Here is a 22,588-nt window from a genome sequence, read left to right as displayed (position 1 = left end):
GATTTACTTTATTTTCAGTCTCAAGTTTTGCCAATTTTAGGAGATATTTCCATACAATATTAAAAAAAAAATCTTTAAAAAGTATTTATTTGATTGCACCAGGTAGCAGATGGGATCTTTAGTTGCAGCACATGTGATATAATTCCCTGACCAGGAATCCAACCTGGGCCCCAACATGGAAAACGTGAAGTCTTAGCCACAGGACCACCAGGGAAGTCCCAAAAGAGTCTTTTTAGCTCTTATCAAAGCAGAAGCTTTTGAAAACCTTTCATAGTGCTAAAATCCTGTTGTTGTTTAGTTGCTCAGTCGTGTCCAACTCTTTTGTGACCCCGTGGGCTGTAGCCCACCAGGCTCTTCTGTCCTTAGGATTCTCCAGGCAAGTATACTGGAGCGGGTTGCCATTTCCTTCTCCAGGGGAATCTTCCTGACCCAGGGATCGGACCCGTGTCTCCTGCACTGGCAGGCGTGTTCTCTACCACTGAGCCACCAGGGAGCCTGCTAAAATGAAAACTCTATGAAAACGCATTTCCCAATCCCTTTCTGTCTCTTCTCTAAGTGGAATGTCGTCTTATGGGTATTCAGTGTTTGACGCCTGTTGGGAACTAGAGAACAATTTCCAGTCAGGATTATTACTGAGAGCCTGTGGCTTTAGCGTGCTTACAGCTAGAGCCGGCCGGCCCAACCTACTTAGTCTCAGAGCTTCTCGGCCTTTCTCTGTTCACAGGGGCATCCTTTGTGCCTCCCTGTTTTTTGTGTTTTACTTCATGTCTCAGTTTTTTCATGCTACCTCGAGGTCAAAGAAATACCTAGCATTTCTACTTACAGAATAGTTAGGTCCAGACAACTAAATATGTATAAATATTGATATTCTAATGACTTAGTACCTGCTTGAAAAAAACACACTGAAAAAGATATTAGTTTTACTTCATTCTTAAATAACCACAGATTCTAATGTGTGTTAGGCATTGTACAGTTTCTTACATCTTGGAATCATATTGATACTTTCGCCCTTATTGCTTGTTCCAGATTGATTTTTTGCTTCACAAAGATATGATATCCTTGGTAGAAACATAGCATGATTTAATGGGTGACCTTTGTAGTTTGTGTGGAGTCTGACAAATATTGAGTATAGCTATATTTCCTTTGGAAGTTTGAAATATCTTCTGGTATCCCTCTGAGCTTATGATAGTGTTTTGAGGAGATGGGGGTACTTTACCAAGTACCAAGGGAACCAAGGGTTTAGTCCTTTGTCATATCAACAAGATGAAAGACTTGAGCGAAAGAGCCGAGATGGGAGAGTGTGTGTGTGTGTGTGTGTGTGAGAGAGAGAGAGCGAGAGAGACTGTGAAAGGGTGACCATATGCGGATGGCAGATATTTTTTGTTTTATTTGTAGCCCACGGGATATCAGAAACACCCACCTCACAACATTAGTAGAGGCATAAATCCATGTAGTTACACCTCAGCTCCCCTTGCAAAAATTTTATTCCAAACTCAGTGTCCAATTAAAAAAAAAAATCTGCTAATACATGTGTGTAGGTAGGCACCAGAAAAAATATTTCATTGTGTGAGAGTCCAAGGGAGAGAACACAACATGCACAGCGCTCTTGGCTGGTCTCCTGATAGGACTGTGTTTTGTGCTTGTGCTGTATAAACGTGTTATGCATTATTGCCACCATCTTCTCACATTCTTAAGTGAAAATAGCTTGCAAGAAAGTAGGAACATACTGTGGAGAAAACAAGTTGCACTCAAGAGGGCTCAAGGGAGCTAGCGATTATTCAACCATCAAGAAGTGATTAAGCATATTGAGAGAGATGCTGGCAAGATGACATAAACTTGGCTGTGCACCGCTGCCTGCTTGCTGCACACACCTAATTTATCACTAGCACTGGGTATTAAAGAATTAGATAACTGGTGTTTCATAGGCATTCTATTATACAAAAAAAACCTGTATGGCGTGTTATAGAGATGTTTACCAGTGTTTTCGTATTATTTAGGGAACTTGGATAGGATTTTTGGATAAGCAGGATGAGTAATGTTTTTTCCCACCTATAAAAATGCAATCTAGGCTCCTGCTAACCAAAACGCACTATCCAAATATGTATTTGGTTACAGATTAGATTCTACCGACAAAATATTCCATTAACAACATTTTCATTGATGTTTGTTTTAAAAAACATTTAAGTGCTACACAAATATAATTTTCTACTGATGTGAACATGCAAAACTCACATGTCTTTCTCAGTGTCCCTGGTCCAAATTTCAAAGTCCCAGATAAAGTTGAAAAATGTGTGTGTTTTCCGTGTGTAAAATAGATAGCTAGTGGGAAGCTGCTGTCTAGCACAGGAAATTTAGCTTGCTCCTCTGTGATGACCTAGAGGGGTGGCCCGGAGGTGGAAGGTGGGAGGAGCCACAAGAAGGAGGGGATATATGTACGCATACAGCTGATTCACGTTGTTGTCCAGCAGAAACTAACACAACACTGTAAAGCAATCATACTCCAATTTAAAAAATAAATAAAAAAAATTTTTTAATGTGTATGTTTTCTATTAGCAGCCTACCTCCCCTACGACGCCCACCAAGCCTGTGGTACCCCTGGAGTGGGCCTCAGGAGTAATGCCGAAGCCAGATCCTACAGTCATCAACAAGCACATAAGGAAGTTAGTTGAGGTAAGTGAGCACTAGGAGGCCCCTTTCTCTTTCCAGAATGTTCTCTGGTACCAGCCTAGGTATCAGCTGGAGTCCATTAAAACAGCCCTCCTGCAGGTAGGAAAAATTCAACAGACACTTAGCTCTGCCTGGCCATGGCTTCTGGGGAAAAATCTTCCAGGAAGGCCCCCTTTCCCCTTTCTTTCTGTGGGTTCTCACTTGTCCAAATGTTCACAGCTACTTAGAACTCCTGTCTTCCCCAGGCATTTGACACATTTGTCATTGCCCCTGCAACCCAAAGGACTGTTTGAAGGTTAGAAACTACTCATTAAAAATCCACATGGGGGTACTTGCCTGGTGGTCCAGCAGTTAAGAATGCGCTTCCAATACAGGGGATGCAGGTTTGATCCCTGCTGGGGGCACCAATATCCCACAGGCCGCAGGGCAGTTAAGCCCATGAGCTGCAACTTCTAAGCCCGTGTGCCACAGTGAAGACCCAATGTAGTCAAAAAACAAGCAAGAAACAACCCACGTGGATCAGAATAAAATGCTTGATAAATTGGTTACCTGAGGCTAGGAGGAAAATCCTGCAAGTTCAATAGTCTCTTCAGCTTTGTATGTTTGGAGGTCTGTGACACAGCAGCGCAATACCATTTAGGTCAGAAACATCACTTAAAAAAGGGCAAGATGATGTCAGAGTTTTCCGTGTAAAAAAACAGTAGATGCACCAATGTGGGAAAGAAGGAAAGCGCCTTTCTCAGGCACTAGAAACTGTGATTATTGATTATACATCTACCTTCGAGCATCATATCTCCTCAGGTGCAGTAGAAACAAGTCTTTGGTATGTAATGTACTCTTTGCTGGGAAAGAATGTTTACAGAAAAAGAATGTTCTACATCTTGGCTCATCCACAAAACCATGAGGTGCTGATAGAAAAGTTTCATGGAGCATATGCGGCAGAAAGGAAGGAAAGGGTGAGGGAAGATGATGAGAAAGCCATAAGGTCCAGTGGGGACCATATGATGATGTGATAGTGACAGACCCTACTTGGAGCCAGGGAAAGTCGGCAAAGGATCCAGGGATATGGAATTGTGGCTCAGGAAAGTCTAGAATCAGGAAATAAGAGGTATTCTTTTTCCTACTCTTATGTCTGCTTTTCTCTGAATGTTCACGCCATTCTCTGCAGACAGGCCTTCTTTGCTGCACATGTGGAGTCTGTTTTGCCCCTTAGTACTTTATCTCTTTTCTCTAATTCCAATTTCATGGGGGAAGGTTGACCCAGTTTTGATAGGCTGAGTACCACTAATTTAACCAAATAAACGACTGGGTTTTACTTGAGTTTCCATAATGAGTTTTATTCCACAAAAAATCTTATACTCTCAGTATAAATATGGGTATTAAATGATAAATTGTAAGCACTCCATAATAGTTAAATTTTAAGCATTTTTGATTTGAATAAGTATTGAAAGTGAAACTTACAAAAAAGTTCAGTTATCTATGAATAAACTTAGAATGAGTGCCAGTCATATTTTAATGAAGTAATTTGTTCATTTATACATTGCCTACTTCCCAAAATACTCCTGAAGCAGCCTGCAACCTAAGGCAATACAGATAAAATATAATAGACACCACAAGGGAAAGAGAGAGAGATTCATTGAAGCTAGACTCGAAGTCAAGTATTTGCATACATGTGTTTGCAGGGAGAACTCACAAATTTTTTTTTTAAATCTTAAGAGGGCAATAGAAAATTCTTTTTTATTTTTCTCTGATTATAAGGAAAGCCAGGGGGATTCTATTGGAAGTCCAGTGGTTAGGACTCAGCACTCTCACTGGCCCCTGGTTCAGTGCCTGGTTGGGGAATTAAGATCTCATAAGCCATGTGGTGAGGCCAAAAAAAAAAAAAGGCAGAAACATTGTGAATATTAATGCATTACATAAAACATAGAAAGTAGAAAGTTTTACCTTCAGGTCTTGGTATTTCTTCTGCCTAGGGATAATCACTGATAACTTGTAGATGATCTTGTATGACTTTATTCCACTCCCTCCATACATACACACACACACACACACACACACACATATATGCATATCTTTGAGCAAACTTTTTTGAGAATTCTGAATTCTTACATGTATATATAAATCTGTTTCTAGACTGTACTGTCTCTACTAAGTTATAATACCATGTTGTTTTGGCTAATGTAGCTTTGATTTCTGATAAGATACACTGTCTCTCATGACTCCTCATTTTTTTATTTGAAGTATAATTAACCTTCTAGGTGTTCTAGGTATTTGACATTTCTACACATTATAAAATGATCACCATAATAAGTCTGGTTACCAGCTGTCACAATACAATGATATTAAAGTATTATTGACTGTATTCCCCAAGCTGTGCTTTCCATCCCATGTCATTTGCAACTGGAAGTTTTCACCTCTTAATTTCTCTTGCCTATTCTTCCATCCTCCCACTCCCCTCACCTCTGGCAACCACCTGTTTGTTCTCTGTATCTATGAGTCTGTTTCTGTTTTATTTTGTTCATTTGTTTTTTGAATCCTACATATACGTGAAATCATATGATATTTGACTTTCTCTGCCTGACTTATTCCAGAGAAGGCAGTGGCACCCCACTCCAGTACTCTTGCCTGGAAAATCCCATGGAAGGAGGAGCCTGGAAGGCTGCAATCCATGGGGTCGCTGAAGGTCGGACATGACTGAATGACTTCACTTTCACTTTTCACTTTCATGCATTGGAGAAGGAAATGGCAACCCACTCCAGTGTTCTTGCCTGGAGAATCCGGGGACGGGGGAGCCTGGTGGGCTGCCGTCTATGGGGTCGCACAGAGTCGGACACGACTGAAGCAACTTAGCAGCAGCAGCATCAGCCTAACTTATTCCACTTACCGTAATATTCTAAAGTCTTTCCATGTTGTCAAATAAAGGCAAGGTTACATCCATTTTTTATGGCTGAATCTATTCCAGTTTATTCATATATCACATCTTCCTTATTCATTCATCTGTCAATAGACTCTTAGGTTGCTTCCATATCTTGGTTATTGTAAATAATGCTGGAATGAACACAGGGGTGTATACGTCTTTTCAAAAACAAATATTTTTGTTTTCTTTGGAAAAAATACACAAAAAGGAATTGATGGATTGTATGATAGTTCTAGTTTTGATTTTTTGAGGGACCTCCTTACTGTTTTCATAGGGGCTACACCATTTTATAATCCCACCCAAACAGCACATGAGGGCTCCCTTTTCTCCACACCCTCAACAACAGTTGTTGTTTGTTGTCTTTTTGATAATAGCCATTCTGACAGGTGTGAGGTGGTATCTCATTGTGGTTTTTATTTGCATTTCCCTGAGACGAGCGATGAGTGATATTGAGCATTTTTTCATATGTCTGTTGACCATCTGTAAATCTTCTTTAGAAAAATGTCTATTCAGGTCCTCTGCCTTAAAAAAAATTTTTTTTTGGTCAGTTCTTTGTATGTTTTGAATATTATCCCCTTTTAAGATGTATCATTTGCATCTTGTAACCTTCTCCTATTCAGTAGGTGGCCTTTTCATTTTGTTGACGTTTCCTTCCCTGTGCGAAAGCTTTTTAGTTTGATATAGTACCAGTTGTTTGTTTTTGCTTTTGTTTCCCTTGCCTGAGGTCATTACTCCTCATCTTTAATAATTTTAGGCTATTTTCAACATGTTACTTCTATCGGAACTTTAGAATTAATTTGTTCATTTAAAACAAATTCCCACTGGGATTTTTATTGGAATTGCATTACATGTATACTTTGATTTTTGAGATAATTTAACATTTCAAGTTTCACATTCTATTGTCATGGTGTTGGTATTTGTATATTTACCAGCCTCACTCCTACTCAACCCAAAGGGCTCGGTTTAGACCTTGCTTTCTTCAGGAAATATTTTAAAATTTCCTCCCCACCTCCCTTCATAGCATTCTGCCTTTATCTTCAGCATTGCACTTACCTCATAATACCATAAAGTCTTCTCAATTTTGTTATCTCCTACTAGATTTCAAGCTCATTGATAGAAAAAGTAATATGCTAATTATGCTTTCCCAATAACAAGTTCAGAGGCTGCCTCATAAATAGTCATTCAATAAATATTTGTCTTTCCTTTGCAGTCTGTGTTTAGGAACTACGACCATGACCATGATGGGTATATCTCCCAAGAAGACTTTGAAAGTATAGCTGCCAATTTTCCCTTCTTGGATTCCTTTTGTGTGCTAGACAAAGACCAGTAAGTTTAATTTTGTTATATTATAATGTAGCTGTCCTGAAGCAGAAAATTACTGTCAAAGGAGAGCAGAGAAGTCTATCTCTAATTTATATCCTGAAAGCGTCAATCCTAGTGATTTGATGAGATGTGTCTAACTTTTTGCTGATTTTTTCTTGGTGTCCATGAACATGACTGGTTGGATGGAATCACAAAGCAGATCACATCGTTAGTGTTAAGTAGAAGTTCATTTGCAAATTAGCCCAGCTCTCCATTTCATGTATTACTGCTACTACTTAGCAGATGAACTATCCTCAACCCCCAAACCTCCATCAATAAAAGAATAGAGACTAGATGGGGAAACAGTGGAAACAGTGTCAGACTTTATTTTTTGGGGCTCCAAAATCACTGCAGATGGTGATTGCAGCCATGAAATTAAAAGATGCTTACTCCTTGGAAGGAAAGTTATGACCAATCTAGATAGCATATTCAAAAGCAGAGACATTACTTTGCCAACAAAGGTCCATCTAGTCAAGGCTATGGTTTTTCCTGTGATCATGTATGGATGTGAGAGTTGGACTGTGAAGAAGGCTGAGAGCCGAAGAATTGATGCTTTTGAACTGTGGTGTTGGAGAAGACTCTTGAGAGTCCCTTGGACTGCAAGGAGGTCCAACCAGTCCATCCTAAAGGAGATCAGTCCTGAGTATTCATTGGAAGGAATGATGCTAAAGCTGAAATTCCAGTACTTTGGCCACCTCATGCAAAGAGTTGACTCATTGGAAAAGATTCTGATGCTGGGAGGGATTGGGGACAGGAGAAGGGGACGACAGAGGATGAGATTGGCTGGATGGCATCACCGACTCGATGCACATGAGTTTGGGTGAACTCTGGGAGTTGGCGATGGACAGGGAGGCCTGGCGTGCTGCGATTCATGGGGTTGCAAAGAGTCGGACACAACTGAGCAACTGAACTGAACTGACTGATAGTTAGGTCTAGTATAGTAGAGTCTTCCTTATCACTGGACCAGGGAGTAATCTTAAAAATCATCAAGTAAGTAAGATTTTTTTTTTTAGATTACGTATGGTGTTCAGCTGCAGATGACAGGTATGGATAGCCAGAAAGTATCCATGCTTTGTTTATTTCTTTGCTAGCTCAAATGCTGTCTTGAGAAACAAAGGAAAAAAAATGTTTCTCTTTAGCTTCAAACAATTCGTGAGAGATTAAGTAAATTTAGAGGCTAAAACCCGGATCATTAAATTTTTTTTAATTGGCAAGAAACTCTGACATTAATAGTTTTATCACTTCATTTTTAATTATGTGAGATTAATTCCTAGTTTAAAAATCATCTGTAATGAAATACTGGATTTTATATTGGTCAAGTATCCAAATTATATCATATTAAAATCCTCTAATATTTGTGTTGTAGTGAGAAATTTTTAAAAAGTTAAACCTGTAAATAATTCAGCATAAGGAAAGCCTTGGCAATTTATCATCAACATCTTAAAACCTTAATCTATCTTCACTGTATAACTAGATCAGAGAAATACTTTAAAAATACTTATATACTTTTAAAATAAATTATTAGAAACATAAACTTCTCTTATTAAATCAACTTTAAATTATCTGCTAACTACCTACTTCTTCTCTGTTTGTTTCTGTCAGTAACATGTATGTAGAATATGAACTTAAAATCACTTTCCAGTCTTCATTTTCTTGCTCTGCCATTCTTTAGATGGAACTGAGTCTGTCCCAGTAAATACATATAGTTTTTCCTAAAAATATAATAATCTTCCCTAAAAATGAAGGTTTAAAGTGTCCCTACATGATTTCTTGCCAGACATGCTTAGATATGTTGATTTTGAGAGGAAAGTGGACCATCCAGGAGAAGATTTTATCAGGTTGTTGAAGATATGGCACCAGGATTCAAGAGAACAGTCAGGGCAGGAGACATAGATTGTCAGGTCTTCAGTGCGGTGGTGTGAGCTGGAGTCCCAGGAGTGTGAGCACATTCTGATGGGAAAGTTTATTATTTTAATTAAAAAAATTTTTTTATCTTTTGGCCCCACTGCACAGCATGTGGGATCTAGTTCTCAGACCAGGGATCGAATCCACACCCTCTGCAGAGGCAGCAAGAGCCTTAACCACTGGACCATCAGGGAAGTCCCTCTGATAGGAAAACTTAGAGGAACATGAGCATGGGGCCTGGGAATTTGGCTTCAGGGACTCCTCTCCCCACGTGCAGAAGCTGAAAGACATGGATCCTTCAGAAGAGCTAGAGAAGGAGGAGCAGAAGAGGCAGAAGGGAGCCATGGCTACATGGAATCACCGGGGAGCATGGAGAAGGGATGTTAAAAAGGGGGAATCCTGTCCCCATGTCACGTGCTGCCAGGAGGTCAGCAAGTTCAAGGAATGAGAAAAGGCCACTGAGGATGTTACTGTGACAGCTTCAGTAGAATGGTGAATTAGAAACCTGATTATGTGGAGGAAAAGAGTAACTGAAGGAAGTGGAAAAAATGTCTACTGAATACTCCTCCGAAAAACTTCAGGAGTAAGAGGACAACTTCAGGAGTAAGAGAGAAAAGACAAGTGTTGGACTGGAGGCAGGAGTAAGGAAAGCCCTTTTTAAGGAGGAGACGTCCTGAGTGTATTTGTAAACAGAAGAATGAGTGGCTGGCAAGATGGAGCAGCACTTAGAAGGAGTGGTGTCCTGGAGAGTCGGAGAGCGGGGTTGGCGGGGAGGTGGAGGTGGGAAAATGACCCCAAGAAAGGACAGATGAGAGATAAAGGAATTCTGAATCAGCACAGAAGGGTGTGATCTTCAACACACGCTGATGTAGCCAAAAGGCAACATGAAGTTCGCCTATGTCAATGAATTTGATGGGGTCTTCCGGTAAACAAGGAGTCAGGGTGTGCAGTGATAGGTGGAACCAGAGGTTCTATGTGAAGAAGATCTGGGAGAATCACTCTCGTGGTCTGTGTGCCAATAAGACATGAATGAAAAGGTTACCAATGGTAGTGATCTGGACAACATCAGGTGGAAAAATCTGAGAATGGTGGGTCCAATTATCATGGTTTTATTCCTTTCTACAGCAACCTGATTCTTGCAAACCCTCTTATGAGGCAAAGGCTAGGAAGGAGATGTCCTTCTGGAAGCTTGTTGGTAATGAAGAAGACTTTCTGTGCTACAGTGCACAAGTCACCCTCCTCCCCACGATACATACACACACACATGCTCTGCTTACTAAGAAAGCCTTTGGGACTGAAAGCTGTCCTTTGAGGTCCTCTCCTTTTGGATGTGAACATGTGAACAGGATAGTGAATATTCCCACCTGCTTTGGTACAAAGGTTTGGGAGGCGAGTGATTTAAGTGTGGCAACTACTGAGCGGCATGTTTAAAGAGCCCTCTGTTCTTGGTTCTCTTCGCAGGGATGGCCTAATCAGTAAGGATGAGATGATGGCTTACTTCCTGAGAGCTAAGTCCCAGCTACACTGTAAAATGGGACCAGGATTTGTCCATAATTTTCAGGAGATGACCTATCTCAAGCCAACCTTCTGTGAACACTGTGCAGGATTTGTAAGTCTGTTTTTCAGTGTTTTCACTTGTATGTAGTGATTTGTGCAGTATTCTGAGAATGTGGGAAAATGGTCCACTATCAGAGTCCATGGTCTGTCTTAGATCATGTAAACCACGATGGCTCCCTGAAATGAAACATTCGATTAAAAGCAAGATCCGCAGCCGTCTATGGGGTCACACAGAGTCGGACATGACTGACGTGACTTAGCAGCAGCAGCAGCAGGTTTAGCTACACTCTTTCTAGGAATTCAGGGCTGGCAAAGACAGGGAAGGTTGGTGAGGCCTATTAACTTGAGAGAGCAGTTTGACTGTTCATACCTGCCAGGGAAAGTTTCTGCCCAGTGAGTCCTGGCATTCATCACTAAGTGGGTACAACTAAGTGGGGGTATTTCTTAAGCCAGCTCCTCCCAGTTCTTGTTTTATATGGTGTCAATCACTAGAAATCTATCATGACATGGCTCAATAATTCATAGCTCAGAAAGGAAAGAAATCTTTTCAAAGATAAGGTGGTTATAATAATAAATAATATTTACTTGGCATTTGACAGGAATAAACTATTTAGAGACATTAGTGTAATTGATCCTCATAACTAGCCCACGAGGTGGGCATTTCACTCTCCCCACTTGTGTGTGAAGGGAGGGAGGTCCAGGGTGGATAGCCCAAATCTCCCCAGATTTCACAGCCAATAATGACTAGATCTGGGACTCAAATGCAGGTATTCTGGTTTACCTACACCACTGCAATAAAGGAAGGTTGTATACATCATTTCGCACATTTGATGATTCTTTGGCAATTAAGATCAGGTTTGGCCTTGGTATTCATCAAAGACCCTTGAGCTCTGAACATCTTCTAGTTGATATCCTAGTAATAAAAGATGGAAAATGTGGTACCTACACGAGGGTAGCCCAGCAGCCAGGTGAGTGGCATTTGTTCAGGCGCCAACTCAGTTTTGTTAGCTTCGTGTCCCGCTGTGGATAGCTGATATCATATAAGCTCCTGTTAAATTATATTTTTCCCTTTCATTCTTTTTAAAAAATAGTTTAATATTTATTTGCTTTTTGTCTGTGTCAGATCTTAGCTGAAGCAGGCAAGTACTTCACGCCACACGTGGGCTTCTCTCTAGTGGTACCGCGTGGGCTCAGTGGTTGCAGTGAGCAGGCTTAGTTGCCCTGAGTCTTGTGGGATCTTAGCTCCTTGATCAGGGATTGAAACCTCATCCCCTGCATTGCAAGGCAGTCTTTACCACTGGACCACCAGGGGAGTCCCTCCCTTTCATTCTGGAATAACTGGCTTTGAGGAGCCGAAGGCAGGAGTTTCTATTCAAGCATCCCTCTGAGAATGGATAAATTAGAGGCAGTGGTTACATCAAAGATGCCCCATGTGATCATAGCAGCTGCTGCGGTCAAGGGGCAAGGGCAGCCTAACAGCTGTCTCCGCCCACCCCAGGGAAAGAGAGGTTCTCCTACTGGCTACAGCACTGGGATTGTGTCACCTGATCACTTGATCATCAAACAAATACGTCTCCTTTTTCATGTTTCTCTCTTCTGAGAGGGACTTTTGCCTGTGTCTAGACCTGAAAAATGCTCGAGTGGGATGGAGCTGTGTGCAACTCTCTACTGCAGAGGGAGGCCCAGGGAATTTCTTTGGCCAGGGCCCGGCTCAGCCAAAAGTCAAGTTGAGGCTTCTGACCCTGGCATGCTATGAGAGTTGGTAGGTGCTTATCAAATCTCGAGGTCTTATCTCTGCTCCCCAGTGCTTCTGGGCATCTCTCCCTTCCATGGAGGCACAGGTTCTATAGAAGCAACAAGGTAGGATTCTCAGAGCTTCCACACTCCCCTCCTTAACTCATCACAGTGCATTTGCTGCACTAGTTTTTAGAAGCAGCTGTGATCAGGTAGAATGCTCTGGACTTGGCGTCCAGAACTCTGAATCTCAATTCTGCCCTTAACTCTATGTCCTTGACCAAGTTATTGATCATCTCAGAGTCTCTACTTTCCTCTTTGTAAGAGAGGGTTAAGACTTACCTGTCGTGTTGTTGTGATGATTAAATATCAGACGTAGCATGCCACAGAGCTCAAAATAAATCCTTCTCTTTTGTTTTTTAGTGTGCCTTAATACTTTTGGAGTTTAATTGAAATGAAATCATTTACAGTTTTAATAGCCATTTTTACTTTCCAAAATACACTGAATTTCATTGCTACAATATGAGTTGACCTTTACACAGGCATATTAAGCAACAACAACAAAAAACCTCATTGGTTTTCAAAGGGATTTATAAAATATCATGTTCTAGATGGGCATTGAAGGGAATTATGGAGAAATAGAAGGAAATATTTTTTAGTGCCTGTACCACATACTTTTGAAATAAATTCCATTTTGAGGGTAAGGAAGGCAAACAGACACTGCTTGAAATACACTGATTTTAGAATTAGAATCCCAAAGCTGAAAGAGTTTTGCTAATTCCCTTACTTTGAACTCCGGAGAAGTTAAGTGACTTCCCTAAAGTCACATGGATCATGAGCAGCAGAATCATGACTCACATTCAGGTCTCCTGATGCTCAGTCCAGTGCTCCTTCCACCACAAACAATCACTCCTGCAAGAGCCTGAGATCTCACAGTCAAAGGGCTATGGGAAGTATCCTCTCCTGTCCTTGGCTTGTATGCTGACCCAGAGCCTCTTTCTGCCTCGTGTTGTCTCCTGGTTCTTAAGTAAGCATTAGCAAAAAAAAAAAAAAAAAGCATTAGCAAGCAATGCTCTGACTTACCCTCCTCATGGGTCTCATGCTTGACTTTATCCTTTTCAGCAGTTTGGCAGTTTGTGCAGCTGTGCTAATAACATAGCTGGCTATTTGATCATAGCCAGATAATCAAATGCTTCTTAAACCTTATCCTCTCTTGTCCTAGATCAGTGCAAAACAGCCAGGATCCATGGCATCCTGTCTTTCCTCAAGTGACACATTCTTCACCTTCTTCTTTCCCTACTGATTAGCTATGAGATCTTGTCAAGTGACTTCACCTCTCTATAGCTCAGTCTCCTCATCTATAAAAATGAGAAAATTATCATTACCTATCTCATAAGGATCTGGAGGAGGGCATGGCAACCCACTCCAGTGTTCTTGCCTGGCAGATCCCAATGGACAGAGGAGCCTGCCAGGCTACAGTCCATGGGGTGGCAGAGTCAGACATGACAAGCGACTAAGCACAGGGATATTGTGAGCATTAAATGAATTGCTACCCATAGCTTACGTATTACTCACTTACTTTGTGAAACTGCCTTTTACATAGCAAGAGTTCACTCAATGCTATCACTGTTATTTTTATTACAAAGACCAAGGGCTCTGTGAGGAAACATTTTCTCATACCCACAAAGTTTCCCAGATGTGGGACCTTGCAAATTATTTGACTTCCTGCATCATGACACTCACCTTTTATAAAAGGGAAGAAAACTTGATTATCATAAAGATCCTTACAGCTCTGACAGATGTGATTGGCTTACCTACCCACTTCCTTTTCTGCAGTGACACCTCCCCATCCCTCTTCCAGTCATCTGAGACACCTGAGGCCTTGCTTCCAGTTAGTTGTCTTAATAATCCTTCCTGTCTCCGGGGCAAAATGTTACCCTGTCCCAAGAGACATTTGTAACGTTTTCTGAAGGAACAAATTACTTTTAAGGCCCAAAGGAATCACTGTCCACTGGTGGGATTTCCTTGTCAGAAAGAGACTAAGGAACAACCTTCCTACCGCCTTGAATCAGCAGCCACTTACTGTTCTCCTAGGACCATGATGCTCACACTCAGGGCATTGTTCTCCTATAACACATTGTGCACAACACCCCCGTCAGTGTCAATAGCCCCTACCATCTCTGTTTCTATCAAAATGATTTTATTAGGTAGATATCAGTCACTCAGCCTAACCATGAAGAGGTTATGAATGGAGTTTCTCCAACTTTAGGGCTAAGCCCGTTTAATTCATCCATGTTCCCTGCTCCTGAAGTCCCTGGTTCCCATATGCAAGTGCTGCAGGAGGCCTGAGAAAGAATGTGGGAAGTGCCCTTCTTCACGGAGGTTACAGCGAGGCAGAGGCTTGTGAGGACACTGTCACCACGATGATAATCCTCAGCTGCCTGGGCAGACTCCCTTGTCACTTCCTACATCCTACTTCTACCTGGGTTGGCACAGCCCTGGCACAGACCAAACACTGGGCACATGGAGAGAATAATGACATGAACAGGTGCAAGAGCTTTTCCTCTTTTGTGTTTCATCAAGGCAGAAATGCTTCTCAGAAAATAACCAAGCAAAATTCAAATGCTTTAGTAGGATGGTTTGCTTGGGTTGCTTAATTTCCTGTGCTGTGTGCTTTGCTGTGCCTAGTCGTTCAGTCGCATCCCACTCTTTGTAACCCTGTGGACTGTAGCCCACCAGGCTCCTCTGTCTATGGGGATTCTCCGGGCAACAATACTGGAGTGGGCTGTCATGCTCTCCCCTGGGGGATCTTCCCATCCCAAGGATAGAACCCAGGCCTCCCCATTGCAGGTGGATTCTTTACCGCCTGAGCCACCAGGGAATCCCAAGAATGCTGAAGTGGGTAGCCTATCCCTTTGTCAGGGGAGCTTCCCCACCCAGGAATCAAACCGGGGTCTCCCGAATTGTAGGTGGATTTTTTTACCAGCTGAGTTACCCGGGAAACCCTTAATTTCCTGTAGGGGGCGCCAAAGCAGTGTGAATTGGAAGGTTGGGAATAGATGTGTGTGCACGGCCATGTGTGACATACAGCTAGTGGGGACCTACTGAACAGCGCAGGGACCTCAGTTCGGTGCTTTGTGGTGCTTTGTGGTGACCTAGTTGGATGGCATGAGGAGTGGGGATAGGAGGAAGGCTCAAGAGGGAGGGGATATATGTATATATATTATATAGCTGATTCACTTTGCTGTACAGCAGAAACAAGCATAACTATGAGTTGTAAACTAACTATACCCTAATTTAACAAAAAAAAAAAAAAAAAAAAGGAAAGGAAAGCAGAGGGATCTAGGGCTTCCAAAGGCAGAGGGACAAAATCTTTCTGTGAATTTTGCTGAGAGCGCATTACAACAGAGTCCAATAAATTCACCAGTATCAGCTTCCCATCCCAGCTCCCGTTTGGCTCCCAGAAAGAAAACGGAAGCCAAACTCCTGTTATTGCTCCAGCTGGAGTGGGCTGGGAGAGGGTCCTCCAGTCAGACAGGAAGGGTGTCAGGAGCAGCTACATCCTGTTTGTGCTCCACCAGTCATCACGCTTCCCAGGACTTCCTTCTCTGTGGCCTTGTCAGATTCCCTGACATTCCTTTGTCTTTTTGTTACAGCTCTGGGGCATAATCAAGCAAGGATACAAATGCAAAGGTATGTAAACGTTATTTTGTTAAAATTTTTAAATGTGACTTTTGGGGCAGAAGTCGTAATTGTCTGATGGAAACTTTAAAGCTTTCGGCATCTTGGAGGACCAGAGGCTTTGGGGCTACTGGCAACTGAAGAGTTAATGTGCCCAGGAAAGGCCTCCCTGACAGTTCATTTCCAAGAGCCCAGGCTGGAATTTTATCCCAAGCAAACTACACTTATCAAGCCACACACATCTAACCCCTATCTCTAAGATGTCCTGCTTATCATTAGCACACATTCAAGGTGGGAATTCTGAGGAGAGCAAGCCCAGTGGAAATACTGTATATAAGAACTTTGTCCTTCAAGGGAAAAAAAAAGAACCCATGCTTATTTCTGTAATACATATACATCTCTTTCGGCTCTCACATAGCTAGTCCTGTCTCTACTAAATCACAGATGACAATGAGAGAAGAGGAGACACTTTTGCCCTTTTCAATCAATTTGTTCATATACTCCCCCCATTTAATTGAAATTTATAGCAATTGCATAAATATATATTTAGTAAATGCAAATTATAGATACTTTTGTTGCTACTTGTAGATAAAAGATTATTACATATTATGTAATATGTATTATGCAGAGTGTTCATACTGGTTCTTTTAAGAATCTGATAATGCTCTTGAAAAATATAATAAAACCACAGAGGAAAATGTTGTAATCACAGAATGCCTTCAGATTAATAATGTTCCCTGTGATGCCTTTTTTTCTCTAATTGTCTTTCAGTATTTGGCTTTCATCTTACAAAGAGTAGGGAGCTTCCTTAAACCTCTATGGGAGTCACCCTTTAGTGCTCAGGGGGAAAAAAAAAATCCCTTTAGTTTTCTGAATCAGTTGTCTTAGTCTAACTTGAATTGTTCCTTGATTTCAAGCAGCAAAGATACTGGTTTCTCCCCCTTATGTCCTAGACAGACAGACAGACAAACACACATACAATTTTATGAAGATGAAAACCAATTAAACCCTAAGATCTCTGTTCATATAGTATTTTCTCTTAAAGATATGTAGAGTGAAAAGTCTAATTAAAACAGACCAAATGTCATTACAATTTGATCTTTCCATGATGTCATTACAAAACCATTTGAAACTGGACCACTTAGGACTGGAGTCCCCAGTCTCCAGGCTGCAGACCAGTACCTGCTATCAGATCAGTGGCAGCATTAGGTTACAAATAAAATGCATGGTATATGTAATGTGCTTGAATCACCCTCAAACCACCTTTCCTACCCCTGGTCTGTGGAAACACTGTCTTCCATGAAGAAATTGGTCCCTGGTGCCGAAAAGTTTGGGGACCACTGATTTAGAGGGAAATGGTTTTGAAAATAATGAGAAAGCTCCTTTTTGGTGGTGAGAGAGAAATATACCCTTTAAAATGATCGTCTGTCCTGTGATTCTAAGAGGAATGTAGAACTCTCATCCTAGGAAATAATTGTGCTGTTATCTTCCAAAGTGGCCAAAATTTTCTACCCCAAGGAGCAATTAACATCTACTTTCTTAACTAAAGCATCTCAGGGACAATCACAGGGTCGCTGCATGCCATTTCCAAGCCACAGCCAGTGAAACATGTTTATTGAGCATAAGCTCACCTTGTTTTCTGTTTCTGTGCCAAGAAAGGAAGTGAAGGATGAAATCACTTGCTCTGGAAAAGGTTTGGGGACATGAAGAAGAATAGAAAATGCAGACAAATCCTGAATGGAGGGATGCCTTGCTATTAATAATGAGAGGCAGCAGTAGGTCCTGGGAGAGAGTAGACGCTGAGGCTTCTCACCCACTTTCTGGCTCAGGGAGTGCATTTATGGGGACAGATCTTGGTATGGAGAAGAACCCCAGTCCCATGTAATTTACAACTAGTTTGAGGACAAAGGCAACTCCTCCCCTCAGGCTGCCCCTGCTTGTTGCTCCCTGGTACTTTAATGAACTGTGTAGAAGAAACAACAGAACAAATAAAAGAGAGAACTTTGGGAACCCCAGGAAGGGAAGAGAGTCCTGCTGGCCCTTTTACTGCCCCAAGACACACCCTGTGGATATGAGATTAAACACAGAAACAAGGGTGGGGGAGGGGAGTCCTGACAGCCCAAAGACCACCCTGGAAACCTGGTCTGCACCCAACACATGAGGTTCACACTAATCACCTGTGATGCTTTGGGTTGTTTCAGATTGTGGAGCCAACTGTCATAAACAGTGCAAAGACCTCCTGGTTCTGGCCTGTAGGAGGTTTGCCCGGGCACCCTCCTTGGGCAGCAGTCATGGGTCACTGCCTGGAAGTCCCTCGTTGCCCCCAGGTAATGTCCTCTACTTTCTTTCCTATTGTGATTTCTCTCTGCTCACCTTCCAATCCTGCACCTTGGTTGGGTTTTAGATCTAAAACTGGTCAGAGCCATTATTATAAACACAAAGGTCTTCTTCAGGATGAGCAGCAGTGGCTAAAAACCCTTGAACCCTGCACGCTGTCTCTGCTTTCAGGTCTCAATAACTGAGGCCAGTTTCACTCCGCCTCTGATCTGTTCCTCTAGGACCTTGCCCTTCGGACTCCTGTTGTCTGCAACCACTTTGACCGTTTGCTATTAAGCAGTCAGATGTCAAATAATCACGATAATCACAGTAAGCTTTCCCCTTCCAGTGCAGGATGAGGTGTTTGAGTTCCCTGGTGTCACTGCTGGACACCGAGACCTGGACAGCAGAGCCATCACACTGGTCACAGGCTCCTCTGGCAAGATCTCTGTGCGGCTGCAGCGGGCCACCACCAGCCAGGCCACCCAGACCGAGCCTGTGTGGTCAGAGGCTGGCTGGGGGGACTCAGGGTCCCACACCTTCCCGAAAATGAAGTCCAAGTTCCACGACAAAGCAGCAAAGGACAAAGGCTTTGCCAAGTGGGAAAATGAGAAGCCCAGGGTGCAGGCTGGTGTGGATGTTGTTGACCGAGGCACCACGTTCGAACCTGACCAGGATGAAGCAGACATGGATGAGACCAAACAGGATGGTGAGGTCAGTGCTGGTCAAACCACAAATAAAATCAGAAGAGGGAAGCAGAAAGGGACTGAGATGAGCGTTATAGTGATTCCACAAGGCACCCTGGTAGTTTTGAAAGCAGAGTGGTTGGGAATTAAGATATATCACTTTTGTTTTTTTAAAGACATATCACTTTTAGTCTTGCTATTGGCTAATTATGTGACTCTGGACAAATGGTCTCTTCTCCTTGGACCTCAGTTTCATCATGTATAAAACTGAACCAAGGGACTTCCTGGTGGTCCAGTGGTTAGAATTTCACCTTCCAATGCAGGGAATGTGGGTTTGATCCCTGGTCAGGGAGGTAAGATCCCACATGCCTCTTGGCCAAAAAACAAACATAATGGAAACAGTACTATAACAAATTCAACATAGGCTTTGAAAATGGTCTGCATCAAAAAAAAACAAATCTTAAAAAAAAAAAAAAAAAAAAACTACACACACACACACCTGAACTGAATGGGTTCTAAAACTCAGTAAAGACTTTCCTGTCTGTGTACTGATGTGATGTCCAGGGACCCTTGTGTGTATCCAATATATCAGTTCACTATACCCACCAGCTTAGTTTTCCAACTAGAATCAGGGCGCACACTCAGAGAAGGCAGTGGAAGCAAAAAAGTTTGCAGATGGAGGAGAATTGGAAACTCTTGCCCCTACTTAAAAAAAAAAAAAAAAAAGGCTTTTGACAGCATCATGGGGCAGAGGGCGGTGAATATCAGAGGTGGGGGGCTTCAGGATTCTATAAGAGTCTTTGCCTCCACACAAAAATGATGCTCAAATCATCCAAAGCAAATTGGGACGCATATGGAATATGTTACAATAAGCTGAAAATATAAATTGTTTCAAGATGGACTTAGATAAATTTGTTAGTCAATAGTCTATAGTGTATTAAGAAAAAGATTTGAGGAAATTGGTGTCATATTCGTAACCTTTAAAGCAATGTCATGGAAGGCAGCCATTGCCTCCCTACTGAATCATAAACAGAGTATTAGGTTAGGCAGAGATCCTACTGGATCAAGCCGATGCTCTTTATTCTTATGATTGGACCTCCACATTCCACTTGTCCTCAGATCTCAGCACAGTCTCCATAGTTATCTATGATGAGAAAAATGTCAATGACCTTTAACCAAAATTCCTTCCTCATTGAAGACAGTAAGGATACTGCACGTGGTAGTCAGTCATACGAAGTTTATTGTAAGTTCCTGCTGAGCCATTGTTTCCCTCTTATAACAATAACTTTTAAAGCAGCTTTATTGAGATATTATAACATTTCCCCATCTAAAGTATATAATTCAGTGGGTTTTCGTATATTCACAGAGTTGCACAACCACCACTACAGTCTAATTTAAGAACATTTACACCATGTGCTGGGTGGACTACATGATCTTTTAATTCTCTCTAAATCTTGAGAGCACAAAATACTGGTCATTTGTGATGTTCCCTCAAAATTATCTGATAAATTGCTTTCTGGGGATAGTTTTATTTTACCAAGAGAGATCCCTTGGTACAGCAGGCTCTGATTCATGTTGCAGGATGGCTGACTTCAGCTGAGGACACTGAAGGCAATTGTGTTGGCATTTGGAAGGAGCAAGATAAGAAACTCTGAAGAACACTCCAACGCTCAGGAAGTTATCTGAAAAGATCCCTGGACATTCACTGGCTTGTGACGCTGTGGGATCTATGACTAAACTATGGGCCAGAGGATTTACCCTATGAACTATTTATTTCCTCCTCCCCTGCTCCTAGTGAGGTGCCACAGAGAGATGTGTTATGTCGTTGGTGATTTCCTCTCCTTTCTCTAGAGCCATTTATATACGGGTGAAATGGAAGCTTTTGGGCACGTACTTGATATTCATTCTCTAAACTCAGACTACTTTTCTGTGAGAATGTTACTTCAGTGTTTTTATAAACTTCTGAGGGGGGTGTGTAACGAGGAGTCAATTTAATGGTCTTTTTGGGTGCTTTTTGGATGGGACCAGGACTTAACATTTTCTTGAGAGACAAGGAAGCTCTTCTACGCTTGGAATGTAGTGGTTCTTCTAATAATGATCTGTTGCAAGGAGAAGCTGTTTACATTGTTCTTACTGTACAAAGTGCAACAAACCACACTTTTATAATCATATGTCTTACCAATTCTGCATCACTAGGTAGCCATGATAGATACATCCATGAAAACTCTCCTAATATTTATAATTGCCATGGGGAAAAATTCACTAAATGCTTGTCCCATCTGACTAGGTTTAGCCATCTTTCCTAAGACTGCTATTAATTAAGTGTCAGTAGCAATTTAAAAAATAAATAAAAGTTTTAGGGAATAAAATTAAGGAGAAAAACAAACCATCCCTCCAACCACATACTGAAATATTTTTAAAACTCAACCAGCAATTTTTAAAACCTCAAAATAGTTTTAAGACTTCTGTTTGTTGAAAAAGAAAAAAAATTTGGTTGTGAAAGAGAGCTGGCATGTTCTTCCTAAGAAATTGCCATCCATGGTTAAAAAAAAGAGAGAGAGAGAGACATAGAAAGCAAATCACCACAAACTGCCTCTGATTAACATTTCATTTAAACTTTTAAAGTATCAGGGTTTTGAATATCTTCCTTGACTCAGCGTTACTAGACACGGGTCTGTTTCTTACATGATGAATTAGGAGAAAGCGCTTGGTTCAAGATATTGAAAAATAGAGGTGGGTTTGAGCCTAGGGGTGAGGAGAATGAGCTGCTACCAAGTGACCAGTCAGAAACTGGATCCACAGAGGCGCACTGGTCTGCATCTGGAAGCAATCCATGTAAGACTGAGTTTCTTTGGGGGCAGTCGCTTCAATAAAGAAATGCCTTTTTTCTCACTTTCCATTAGGTAAATGAGGACAGTTCTGTTCAGGAAGCACTTGTTGAGGACCTGCTCTGGGCAGGTCCTGTGTTAGATGCACAAAGCGGAGCAACCCTTCATCTCTCCCCTTGGAGATGAGAGTCTGCACAGTGTTAAGGCAAAGTGACTCTCTAAAATACTGTTTCAAATTTGCTAGAACTGACTTAATCAGGCCAAACAGATCCAGAGATCAGTTTGCAAAAATAATGCAAATTAAATAAAGTTATTAGGTGAGGGGTCATGATTGAGCTAGAAAATATAAGAACTCACCATTTGCAAGCACCTCAGAAAGCAAACAGCCATTCTCAGCATTGGTTCTATGTATATGCACTCTCTATTCCTATTCATAAATGCAATGAAATACATGTTATCAAAATTAATAACAGAAAATGGCAATTTAAGTACAAGAAAACTTTCTTGTGTGTATGTCTTGTTAAGGAATATTAAGACTTATTTTTCATCTCAAAGCAGTTATTTCACTTGCCATTTAGTTTGTGTTATTTTTGAGATTTCAAATATACAGAAAGTTTTATATGATCAGCCTTCCTGTGACAAAGATATAAATGAAACTGGAGTAAAAACAAACCAAAAAAAATAATAAAACAAGCATATTTGTGTGTATATATGTATATAAATTATTTTGTATATGTGTGTTTATATATATACATGGCTAGTGGTTAGGGTTCAGTGCTTTCACTGCTTCCATGGCCCAGGTTTAATCCCTGGTTGGGAACTGAGACCACTCAAGCCATGTGGCAAAAACAAAAACAAAACCAGTGAGTATTATTAGATACCAGTGGGCTTCCCTGATGGCTTAGCAGGTAAAGAATCTACCTGCAATGCAGGAG

General features: G+C 41.5%; 1 protein-coding gene across 2 annotated transcripts in view; it reads left to right on the top strand.

The window, feature by feature from the left end:
• The window catches only part of RASGRP3 (RAS guanyl releasing protein 3), a 55,759-nt gene extending 33,398 nt beyond the window's left edge, over positions 1–22,361 (top strand). The window contains exons 12-18 of one of the 2 annotated variants that reach the window (XM_086327479.1): positions 2,557–2,670; positions 6,795–6,910; positions 10,313–10,460; positions 15,799–15,835; positions 18,025–18,150; positions 18,489–18,853; positions 20,407–22,361. In XM_086327479.1, the coding sequence (XP_086183605.1) occupies positions 2,557–2,670; positions 6,795–6,910; positions 10,313–10,460; positions 15,799–15,835; positions 18,025–18,150; positions 18,489–18,853; positions 20,407–20,415 (915 nt within the window). In that variant the 3' untranslated portion in view covers positions 20,416–22,361. Of the gene's footprint in view, positions 1–2,553; positions 2,671–6,794; positions 6,911–10,312; positions 10,461–15,798; positions 15,836–18,024; positions 18,151–18,488; positions 18,854–20,406 lie in introns of both variants that reach the window. The other variant, XM_086327477.1, reaches the window with a different exon arrangement.
• Positions 22,362–22,588: the final 227 nt, after the last annotated feature.

This window comes from Bos grunniens, chromosome 11, assembly GCF_055505025.1.
Source record: "Bos grunniens cultivar Pamir isolate PY7600 chromosome 11, Bosgru_T2T1.0, whole genome shotgun sequence".
In the NCBI taxonomy this organism is placed as follows: Eukaryota; Metazoa; Chordata; class Mammalia; order Artiodactyla; family Bovidae; genus Bos; species Bos grunniens.
The sequence above is the reverse complement of the archived record's forward strand: the minus strand, read 5'-3'. Positions and strand labels throughout refer to the sequence as shown.